Source organism: Cydia splendana, chromosome 12, assembly GCF_910591565.1.
Source record: "Cydia splendana chromosome 12, ilCydSple1.2, whole genome shotgun sequence".
Taxonomy (NCBI): Eukaryota; Metazoa; Arthropoda; class Insecta; order Lepidoptera; family Tortricidae; genus Cydia; species Cydia splendana.
The window spans coordinates 3900664-3913591 of NC_085971.1; the positions used below are offsets into that span (position 1 = coordinate 3900664).

General features: G+C 37.2%; 2 protein-coding genes across 6 annotated transcripts in view; one reads left to right on the forward strand and one right to left on the reverse strand.

Moving 5' to 3' along the window:
• The window catches only part of LOC134795289 (adenylate cyclase type 2), a 288583-nt gene that overhangs the window by 144263 nt on the left and 131392 nt on the right, over positions 1-12928 (forward strand). The gene's annotated exons all lie outside the window — the stretch shown is intronic.
• LOC134795310 (probable E3 ubiquitin-protein ligase sinah) overlaps positions 1-12928 on the reverse strand; it is a 67437-nt gene that overhangs the window by 7921 nt on the left and 46588 nt on the right. For all 3 annotated transcript variants that reach the window (XM_063767126.1, XM_063767125.1, XM_063767128.1), the window contains one exon: positions 311-480. In XM_063767126.1, coding sequence (XP_063623196.1) covers positions 311-480 — 170 coding nt within the window. The remainder of the gene's footprint in view (positions 1-310; positions 481-12928) is intronic.

The window sequence follows — 12928 nt, forward strand, 5'->3', positions numbered from 1 at the left end:
AAAAAGCTATTCGCACTGTTTTTACTAATGTGTACAAATTCTGTTCAAACGTTTTGGAATGTCATGTCATTGTCAATGTCAATATTTGTTTATTAAAAAGTTAAGCAAGGTCTCCTAAAACCATTTAAAAAATTCAATCTGTATATGCATCTGCGTGTATGAATTATTTATATGCATTCATGTATTTACCGTATTATGAGCACAAACCATAAAGAGAAATGACCAAGCTGTGGATGGCGATGATTCATGAATCTATGACTAGATATTATGACTTTAATATCAATTAAGAGTTATAAAAAAAGACATTTACCTGTAATTCCTACACGGTAGCATGAGATCATTGACAAGCCTCTGCAGCGCCAAGCAGGGCGCCGCCGGCGCTCGCAGGGCGCCTCTACACCACGCGCAGCGCGAGATCCGTCGAGAACAGCGCGCGCACCATACACCGCCGCACCAGGGACACACGCAGGGACCGCAGCACTGGAAAAGAAGCAATGGATTCGTTACAACCTAAGTTTTACATTGACTCAGTGTGGACGTGCATTGCAGGTCAAGATCGGCTACTGATGTCGCTCGAGATCACACAAACAGGTGAACCAACTTTGTACAAGATCTTCATACAAGGTGGTTGGTTGTGCGATTGTTGCATTATAATAGGTGTATGTTGCAGTTTTTTATGTGACATAAGACGGGATTAGAATTTTGCAAGAGATTTTAGTTTAGTGTTTTAATTAAGCTGCTGGTTAAGTTAAGACACCAAAACCAGTGGCATCCGAAGATGATGTTTTGTTGTGCTCGTTTTAGTATGTATTTGTAAACTCTGGGCTGATAGGGCCAGGCTGAATAATGTTTTGATCAATTCGTACCTACTGGGATGAATTTGCGATTTAAATCTTCATATGTAACTATTTCGCCAATAGTTTACTCGTAAAATTGTAAGCAAAAATGTCCAAAGGTTATCATTTTCAAGTAGAACTGCTTCATAAATATTCGTCCATACGAGTTCAAGAGGAAGGTTATATTACGAAATCAACTCTTAGGTCATATAAACAAGATTCACAATTGGGTAACACTCGAAGATGAATTCAGGCCAAGGCACCAAGTTATGAGGAATCGCGAAATACATTTGCGAATACCTACCTACATACAAGTTCAGAAGAATGTACTTAATCCATTAAAAAATAACGAAATTGCCTAAAAGATACAAGACTGTTATTAACATAGAATTGATATTGACAAAGGATCAATATCAATATGTCTGAGTAAAGTGCTTTAACCACAGCGCAACGAATACTTAAGCCTCTTTTATATACCTATGCACTTTAATTTAAACTATTTATTACTATATACTAGGTATTTATTTCATTTTGATTATAATAATATTATGTACCTATCTGTGGATATTTGTTGTACAATATTAAAGGTAGATGTCACCTGTGGCCCTACCCATTGAGTTTGAAAAATACAATTAGAAGCACGTCATAGTTTAGCAACACACTTGCTACTGAAACTTATCTAGGCATCTAGCTTACTGACGGAGAGACACTACAGTAGAAAGTGCAGAAGCACTAGAAGCAATTTTCAAAATTATCCCGGTATTAAAGTTAAAGCACCTTATCGCATCCTCAAAACAAACACTAGACTTTGAACTAACAATGTCACATTGGCCAAGTGATACGACATTGGGAACAACAAGAACAGGAAGTATTATAAACTTCGCAGCTGCAAATAAATGAAATTAATTAAAATAACAGTGACGCTCTAAAATAATTAAACTAAGAAACCTTGACGTTTCTCACCCAAAAGATAAAACAATTTTAATAACAAAACTTCCGTGAGACACAGACATATTAAATATATTAAGAACAGCGACGGGTCTATCGCGAATTTATTTTATTACCTTTATTTACCGACGTTTCGACAAAGGTTTCGCGATAGACCCGTCTATAAATGTGAGTTAATCTGTGTTCAAAACGCGTAAGTTTTAACCTTGTTTTATTTATTCCTGTACATACACTAAAACTCCTATATTATTACAATCTTCATATCGTAATGAATAACAACAGTCCACTATTATGAAGATTATAGAACATCTTATTATCTTCAAGTCTAAGGATACTTAAGTGGTGACAATAATACAATACTAGAGACACAACGCACAAAGAGCAATGCGGGCGCAAAGTGCCACTTTACGTAACTACATCATTAAGCGAAATATGTCTAGTAATTTCGATGTTCTATGTCTATTGTGAGGTGTTACTTCGTTTTATTGCATAGAAAATGCTATTATTTGAGGTAACATGATATATTGTAACCGTGGTTTCATATATTGTGTATTTATATTTCTGAAGGAGTTTTACTCTGTAAGTTTTTAGTGATTTCCATTCATATATATCGTTGTTTTTTTTTTGATAAATAAGTAATTTTTATCCGTTTCAAAAACTGAAGAGTATTCTTATAGTATAGGTGCTAAAAGTAAGCGAAACTTCAGAATAGCAATACTATTACGTCACCTAGTATTCCTATTCTATGTTAACCTACCTATGTTAAAATCTTAGCAAGTGAAAATCCGTGATCGTTGCCTAGTTCTCCGGAAATCATATGTAAATGCATACATGTACATGTCTTTCTTATATCAGGTAATAACTTTAATTTACTAACCGGTGCATGTTACAAGATGATGTTTCCATAAATTCTAAGTTGAATCGGTGCAAAAACGTGCAGTTCTTGCACGCAATCACGATATCGCCGTCTGGTAGACTTTCCGCATTAATGCAATCAATAATGTGGCCATTGCCTGCGCTAAATGTTATATCTCACAGATTTTAGTAACAGAATAATGAGGAGAGAAGAGGTAATATTTTTTACAGTACATATGGTCCTATTTTCCCGCACTAGTGTGTAAAATAGCACTTTTCGTGCGTATGTCAAAAGTTTAAAGGGCCATATATACTGTAAAACGTTGTACGATACAGATGCGAATAGGTAATTCGCAACTCGTGTCGATTTAAAACACTCCCTTCGGTCGTGTTTTAATTTATCGCCACTCGTTTCGAATTTCCTCTTCCGCACTTGTATCGTAAATAACTTTTTTGAGCTTATTATAATTTCATTGGCACACTCCTTAGGTAGGTACAACATGTTGAATCGTTCAAATCGGTTAGGAGGCCAATTTGAACTTGCCTTTTGATGACAAAGTGATGTCATTTTGTTATCATTCGCCCACGCACGTCTCGAACTCTCTACAATCTCTACATCTCTCGAGCTCAATACATGTACGAACAAGTACGAGCGAAATTCAAATGATAAGAAAATTACATAATTTTGATATCAAAAGGTAAGTTCGGATTGGCCTCCAGTTCATGACCTAATCGAATTGGGCGTAAGGTGCATCACTTATTTAAAATATCACTCATATCTTACGGCCCGATTCGAACTTTAAGATACGTCAATTAATAGAACTAGAAACGATATGGAATAGATGTGGCCAAAGAGTAAAGTAAGTAATATAGGTAAAGAGAGCCCTCTTGAAGCATTTTATGGAAACTCATTTGAAAGCGCCATCTCTGATTCTCCCCCGAAACTAAGTATGTATGTGTGCGTGTACAACTACATATGCATCCATATGTGTACTTTCGTCCCACATAATATTAGGTCTACTTGGTCGGTTTACAAGTCCATTTTTGATTGGTTTCTTGTAACAAATAACTGTAATTGTTTACAAGAAGTCAAACAAAAAATGTACTTGTAAACCGCCCAAGTAGACCTAACATTGTATCCCTATGGGTCGAAGCGTATTCGCAAGGGCCCCCGAAAACAATAAGATAAGATAATAAGATAAGATAAGACGTAACATTATGTGGAAAACGTTAATGTTACCAATAATGGAATAGAAAAAAAAAACAGAATATTAAAGTAAATATGTTTATTACTTTCATTTTGTTGATAGCGTAAGTAATACAATAAGTGTAGGGAAAATAGTAACAGAGACAATAGAATAAGTGTACTCGTAAAGAAGCAAACTTGTTGTTTACCTCTCGTGCTTATATCGAGGTCAAAACATGCGAAATATTCCAAAATTACTAGTGTATAGAGAGATTTAAAAAGTGGAATCTTGAGCGTTGCAGAGTCACGAGAAGCGAGCAAACTTTGCTGCCGAGAGTAATACATGTTTTACACCACATTATCGCTAGGAAAGTACAATTTTTGGTAAATAATAGAAAAGAAAGCGTGTGGTGAAAAAGCATTCACACATAAGAAAATACATGTTAATAAGAAAATTTACTACGAATACCTAATAGAGCTTAAAAATATGCGTTATACCAGTGCCAACTCAATTTATTTATTTATTTTTGTAATGTTTATGTTTGTTGTAATATGATTGTGCTGCACGTTTAGTTTCGTCTTCGTCATCATTATAATTTATTTTACCACATAATATGCGATTAAATGATCTGCACCAACTGTACAGTTGTATTTATTGTAGTGTTTGTGAAATACTGGGTCAGTTTATCTTTATGCATAAAACATTTAAAAGGATAATCAGTTCGCATTTTTGGAATGGAGCGAGTTATAATTGTTTAATAAAAGCGCTTTAAAGGCGGCTTCAAACGCCGTAGTATTAGGTGCGTTGTTTCTTGCCCCATAGCTGCGAATGTTCCCGAAAAAGATTTCTAAGGGATCCTGATTTAAGTGTCGGGTTAATAAAATGTCAAAACCTAACTTTTCCGACAAAACTGTCCATATTCTTTCTACACCTTCTATAGTTTTAATAAAATTAATAACAGATGGGACGGTCTGTTCGAATTTTCGCATTTTATTCCCACTCATTTCTTGTTTTTTTTATAAATGTTACTGTCTTTAAAATTGTTTTACAGCCTTGCCATAGTTTATGATGTGGCGAATTCCGCTTCACGCATCCTATGTATTTTTTTCCGTTAGGAATGCTTATGGTATTTCCATTCAAGCTGTCGAATAGGTCGTCGAGCATCAAAGTAATGTCAATTAACTGACGACAATCCTGAGGCAGATCGCCACTGGCCGATAGGTGTTCAGCGGCTACATGCAGCTACGCTATGGCTAAATAATTGGGTCGCTAATATGACTCGCATTTTTTGATTTTTTTGTCGATTAACATGCTCTTCGGTCAACTTGTCCACTAGCCGTAGTTCTCTATATGTTCGGTCGGAGGCATATAACATTTCATAATATTGCCACATCACTATTTTCTCTTGCCCGTTTGTGACGCAGCGCATGTCCTTGGAAAGTAAATTATTCCTGAGTCCCTTCATTAAATGGGGAGTGTCATAAATATGGATAATGTTTTTGCCATTTATTTTAAAATGTTCATATGGTGACTCCTTCTGTACCTAGCTGTTTATTTTCTTTTTTTGTGTCATTTACTAGTTCCCTGATGGCTCCAACATTTACTTGGCTCTGATCACAAACAGTGTTCACGATTATGAGACCGGATTTTTGTGCGTGTTTGATAACATCCACAATATTTTTTTTTAAATTCCTTTTTCTGCAAACCTGTCGTAAAATAGTAGGCAATCGGTTGCTTAAAATTATGTTTGATTACTTTTACCATAAATACTAAGGCGTGGTCCGCAAACGCCTTGTCACGGTTGCAAGCAAAGACTTCCATTCTATCCTTTTGCGCATTATAAGAAACCTGCGGTTTTAATGACATCTCGTCGAACATGAGGCTGCATAATCTGTCAGATAGGTTTTGCTTCGCAACAGTTTCCTTATTTTTTTTGAAAATTATAGGGTTTATCCCCGGTCTAAGTTTTATCTGGCCCAGTAAGCGCTTCATAGCTTTTGTAGATGGCAACGTAAAATATTTATGAAGTAATGCATAGCATTTCGGACTCTTTTTGTATACGGATAATGATAGCACCTTTTCTTCAACAGTGAAGCGTCGTCCTTTTGGTGTTTTTCTCGCTTGCTGCTGCATCTGCATAAATAGTCGCGCTGGTTTTGTCATGTTATTTACATTATCCTGGAATGCAGGATTGGTTGTGAGGTCTTCGGCATTTGCCAGCCTCGCTGCAAATGACTTAGATTTTTTCTGTAACCTTAATATCTCCGTACGTAGCCGCTTGATTTTTGTACGCAGTGAGATTGATTCTTCTAAGCTGGTGCTAGATGATTTTGTTTTCAGCCCACCTGAAAAACAAAACTGAATGTGTGAATTTGGAAGCATGGTTAAAATAACAAACCGCACTGTTACAATAGAGACTATTACTGCCATGTTCTGCCGCCAAAGAGCAGCATTAATTTGTTTAGTAAACCATAGAGCAGTGGTTCCTAACCTTTTCAGTTCGGTCACCCCTATGACTAACTAGGGAACCTGATATTAGGTCAGCTTATTACCCCCGCAAAATAACAGGTTTACCCCCACGGGGGTAAATACCCCCAGGTTAGGAACCGCTGCCATAGAGTAACTTATACATACTAGGCCTTAAACAGTTTTTTGACAAGTTTTCACTCTGACATTGATGCACCAAGGTGGTTTGCTTACAGGTGGCCTACCGCGAAACGTGAAAATCGGGATTTCTTTATCTGCCTCTCCATCGATCGAATTAGCAAGAGTGATAGAGAGGCAAAAACCGAACTTTCGATTGTCGTGTTTCGCGGTAGGCCATGTGATTGACGTAGTTTGTTTACTGTATGTGCTAGTGGTGCCACCTACGCAGAGCTTTGCCTAATATTCCCTATTGTACTATTTATATGTTTATTGTATGTTTATTGTGTTTATTAAAAATCAGTTTAAGATTGAAGTGGTAATGAGGGCATGGTCTTGGGTCGTCCCATTCGTTTTTCATCAAGTTATTAAATTAGTCCTATTCTGCTTTCGTCACCCAATCTACATACGTCACAATCGTCGGTGGCTTTCAATGTAGAATGAGTGACCAAAGCAGAATAGGGCTAATTTAAGAACTTGACGAAAAACGAATGGGACGACCCAAGACGATACCCTCATTACCTCTTCTATCTTAAACTGATTTTTATGAAATTTGGTACCAATAAAGATAGTTTTCTGAGTAGGTACCGAGGAAAGACAAAGGATAGCTTTTATTTCAGATAAAAAAGGAAGCTCCGTGGAAGTATGTGTGGGTAATCTATGTATAATAAGCAGATAGTCTGTTCGAGATCCTGAAAACGGTGAAAAATAGAGATACTACTCCTAAAAATACGTATACCTCATTAGTTTCGGCATGATGCCTAGAAAAGTGTATTCGAAGAGTGTATTAAGATAGCATTCGGCAAGACGCTGCCGCGATCCGGCTGCCGCCGTCGAACATGGCAGCTGAGGGCCTACCGCGAACCACGTTCGACGTGTTGCCTCCCTGTCACACTTACGTACTAATTTACAAGTGCGACACAGAGGCAACACGTCGAACGTGGTTCGCGGTAGGCCCTCTGGGCAGCGCCGCCGTAAGCATTCGGATAGGCGCGACCGGGCGGCGACTGCCGACTGCCACGTGCAGTAGTCACACAGGAGTCAGTGCTAGCAGTTGTGCGATTCGGTTGCTATTATTTAAAATAACGATGTTTGACAATTTAAATATACGACAGCGAAAACTTGTGGAGCAACTGCTTCAGGACGAAGAAGATGATGAAATAATGATGATTTTAATTTCATCAAAGAGGAGTAGAATCGATTCACTGTATACGTCCAGAGCTGATGAAGGCAGTTAATTATCAGATAAGCTCCACTAAATACTCGTCGTTTTCTTCGCAATAGTTATTTTTTATTTTCCCAATATCGCAATAAGTATCTGGGGGCACGGCAGTGCCCCCGCCAAGTCGAGCAAAACAAAGACGCACGGCCGTACCATCCTTTTCCCGAAGCGATTTTGTGCTGGCTAAAGCTAGAACTCTGAATTTTCAGTGACATATAGGACTTAACATGCTTTACATATATTCTCAAAAACATTCAATTTGAACTTGTAGTTTAAGAATTATTGTACGTCAAAGTTCTACTAATATCTACTATTTTCCCTCTTTTTTTGTATATTACTTTTGATATTTTTTGTGTGCATTACACGCTTCGAATACATTTTTCTAGGCATCATGACGAATGAGATATCACACGTATTTTTAGGAGTAGTATCTCTATTTTTCTCTGTTTTCAAGATCTCGAACAGACTAAAAAGGTGAACAAAAAGTAAGCTACTCATTTATCATGATAATGTTATGTATAAATGTAAATATACCTTGACCGCCCAAAGCACCGGAGCCCATTTAGATTTGCTTATCACGCTGTAATTATGCTCCATGATTACACCGGCGCGAGCTTGAGCAGCACTCGTATCTTGAGTTTAGCTGAAAAAGTATTAAGATTGTTTTCATCTATCCATTATCTATACCTACTAAATAAGTTTTTGGCAAAAATCTCTTTTTTGGTACAAGCTTTTATCGCTGACTGTACTTTTCTCACGACAGACAACTAATACTCATCGAGACAATTCTAAAAACCCCTAACACAATTAGGTTACGTTGTTTCATCACAGAGTTCCTATGGCCACCTCCTGTCTCCATCATCAGATCAGCTCGATGGTACCATAATATTGCATTGTCATCCGATTTATACATGCATGCAAAATTTCAGCTCAATCGGAAACCGGGAAGTGGATCAAATTTAACTTGCAAGATTTTATTACACACAGACAGACAGACAGACAGACAACGGTCAGGTGAAACTAAATAAAAGCTTGTAATAGTTATTCTGTGGTACAGTGTTGAGTAAGGTACGGCTAAACCGGAAATAACTGAATCGAATTTGATGAAATCTGCTCGTACTCTGAGGCTATGGCTGTGGATAATGTCTCTGCCCGCATAGAGCTGGGTGCGCCTCATGCTGCCCTCCAGTCGCTATTATGTGTTCCCTTGTTTGGGATGAGGTTGTCTGTCACTCATGAAACCATGACATTAAGTAAAATTTCTATGAGAATGAAATAGAAGGCAACTGCTAGAATACTCTCCTTCACATTCCATATTTTAATTGCTTAATTTTACAAAAAAAACATGTACCTTTACAAGCAATTAAACAAATTTTAGGTAAGTACGTATTATCATAGACAAATATAGTAAGACAAGAGTGCTCACTCCATACATCAGTTTTGGTACCAAAAATATTAGTATTTTCATAGTCGACATCTAGCATCGAGTAGCGGAATTATCAGTACTGCTACTTGACAATAGATGTAGCGGCGACCGTAAAGTCTAATGCTCAACAATTTTCAGCTAATATTGTAAACTGATTAACCGGAACTCTATTTTCAACCCCTTCCGCTTCTAATATTAGTTGTAAATTGTTGTTCAATAAAAATTTCGTTGGTCGCCACTTGAGAGACATTTAGTATCGAGTAGCGGTACTGATAATTCCGCTACTCGATGCTAGATGCCGACTATGAAAATACTAATATTTTTGGTACCGAAACTGATGTATGGAGTGAGCACTCTTGTCTTACTATATTTCTCTATGGTATTATTTAAGCAAAAGCTTACCTGCGGAATTGCTTTCTGTTGGTGTACTGACACTCTGAAACTGCAGAAAGAAGGCGGCTTGAGGCATTTCAAAAACATCTGAAAAAATCATTTTTTTATATAAATAACGTTAGCAAAAGAGAAACTGTGGCGATTAACAAAAAGACGGTGGTAGCCTGTTCGGTAAGGGAAATTATCGCTTACAAACAACAAACACAAACAAACAAACTTTCAACCCCTTTTTTCATCAGCTTAGGGGATGAATTTCCCAAAATGCCGAAATTAATTTTCTTGTATTTTAATAATATATCTTTTTACGAAGTTTGAAATTGCTAGCATAAAATAAAACTTGAACCCCATACAAACTTTCATCCCTTTTTAACCCCCTTAGGGGTTGAATTTCCAAAATCGCTTCTTATCTCTTGTACAGTTTATAAATCTAACCTGCGGGCTCAGCACGGTTCCATTTTTATCGACTATCACTATGCGCGTCCCTTTCGCACTTACATACTTGTTAGAACGTGACAGGCATGGTGACAAGGGATAAAAACGCGACCGTGCTAAGCCGCCTGGTGTGCAAATTTCAAAAGTGGCTGTGACATACGGACGGACGGACGGACGGACGGACAGACGGACAGACGGATAGACGGACAGACGGACAGACGGACAGACAGACAGACAGGACGAACCTATAAGGGTTCCGTTTTTTGCCATTTGGATACGGAACCCTAAAAATATAATATAAAATATATAGATTACCCGTATTGGTTGGTAATGCAGCCTGCTGTGGTGCTTCATTAGAAACTTGTTGTAAGTTTGAGGTAGAGGCTTGTTCATTAATGTTTGGCTGAGTAGCATGCGAAATTTCCAAGTTGTCAACATGCCTTTGTTCTGTAAAAAGGTACAGAGGTTGGCTGGTGCGTTAATGGACGGAATAGTTCATATGACAGAATTAGCTACGTTGACCTTATTTCTGTCAGCACATTGCAAGTAATGGCTTCTTTTCTCTAAATATCCCTATAAAAATTATGCATACTATTAGTACTATGCCTTATGGGACGATCGAAGAGATAGTTCAGATCCGGAAACCGCTATAGAAGACGGATAGGCCTGAGGCCGACAATCCCTTTTCACGCCGAGGTATGTATACTTAGTGCTTTTCTCAAACATGCAATGAAATAAATAAAATAAAAAATCCACGAAACCCAAGTTTTATTTATAGAAAAAACTAAAAGTAAACTACACCTAAAATATAACTAACACGTACCTATATCTTTATCACGGGTATGTTTTACACGAGTCGTGTATTTTTACTACCCGTATATTTTCATGTATCTTTGATTTGTTCGCCTTGTATCCGTCTGACTGTCGTTTTCGTCACATAAGTTTACATAGTCTTTCATGTTGATATCATGTTTCACATACATAGTTGCTTTATGCATGGAGTAAATAAGTATAATTTCCAGTGTTGACGATTTTGTAGTTACTTTCATTTCTTTAAAATATGCCACAAAACTTTCTAAGAAACTGTAAGCCACTTTCCTTAGTTTCTCAAATAATAAAATTGCCATAAGCAACCATATACATACTTCGTCTTAGACTTGGCGGCAGAGGTAGCAAGTTATTTAAAATCAATTCTGCTTACGCTCCCAATTCCAACTCCTACGATTACAATTAATATTAATTTCATTATTTCGTCGGAACTCATATTAAAGTAAAAAAATCAACAACGCACCATAAATCCAATAAAACAGAAATACAGAATGAATGAAAACTTTCCAACTTTGCCTCCATAACAATAAAAAAAATAACTACGCGTGTTTGAGTAGACCTTTTCACCGCTAACGTTTAGATGAAATATTTTATATGTTTTTATTTGTGTAGTTAAATTTATAATTTAAAATTATAGAATTTGGTTAATAATGTATAATTTATTATGTTCATGTTGATTTTACACAAATAAAACTGCAAATTATAGCAAACATTGTTTTTTTTATATAGGCGTAGTGGCAGAGTGTCACTGTGTCATTACGAACCATAAAGTGGTAACAGACTATCGCACCGCACCAAGGTCATTGTGCGACGCACCCATAAGTAAGAGCGAGAAAGCGATATCTCTTTCTCGCTCTTACTTATCGGTGCGTCGCACAATGACCTTGGTGCGGTGCGATAGTGTGTTACGGCCAATAAAGCAAATACTGCCTCTAGTTTTTTTTTATGGATGAATGCCACGATGCTGAGCGGCTACCGCGAAAACCGAAATTGTCAAATTGCGGGGAACTTTCTCTTTTACTCCATTGAAGGCGTAATTAGAGTGACAGAGAAAAATCTCCGCAATTTGCGAACTTCAATTTTTGCGGTTATAGCCCTGTATCACAAATATTTGTGAAATGGAAATTAAAAAAAGCGGCCAAGTGCGAGTCGGACTCGCCCATGAAGGGTTCCGTAACAGCAAGTAACATAATAAAATTGCGGTTTACAATTTATCACGTAGTAATAAAACACTACTTACTAGATCTCGTTCAAACCACATACATTTTACCACTTTGGAAGTGTCTCTCGCGCTAACTATTCAGTTTAGAACAAAATGATATTAGAAACCTCAATATCATTTTTGAAGACCTATCCATAGATACCCCACACGTATGGGTTTGATGAGAAAACAATTTTTGAGTTTCAGTTCTATCTAAGTATGGGGAACCCCCAAACTTTATTGTTTTTTTTTCTATTTGTGTGTGAAAATCTTAATGCGGTTCACAGAATACATCTACTTACCAAGTTTCAACAGTATAGTTCTTATAGTTTCGGAAAAAAGTGGCTGTGACATACGGACGGACAGACAGACAGACAGACAGACATGACGAATCCATAACGGTTCCGTTTTTTGCCATTTGGCTACGGAACCCGAAAAAGAGGACTTTGCCGGCCTTATCCTAGCTGCACCTGAAGGCCTAACGCGAACCACGTTCGATGAGTTGCCTCTCTGTCGCATTTGTGAATTCGTACGTAAGTGTGACAGGGAGGCAACACGTCAAACGTGGTTCGCGGTAGGCCTCCTGAAACGTCATACTTCGCAGCCTCGCATAAGGAACATAACATCAATATTTCATTGCATGTTTGAGAAAAGAACTATTACGTGTGTACAAGGTATTTTTTGGCAATTTTCTTAAATAACTTCTATTATAAAATAAATACATTTAATATATATGTACTTTAAATGCGCTCTTTCATTTGGTGTATATAAATATAGGTTGGATAACTTTATTTTTTAACTTTCTCATTTACCGCCCAAAAGTGGCTCCCAATGCCCCCATGTTTATAAAATTCATTTCTTTACGTTACACGTCCGTCCGTCTTTGGGTCACTAATTTACATATGTGTACCAAATTTCAACTTAATTGGTCCAGTAGTTTCCGAGAAAATAGTCTGT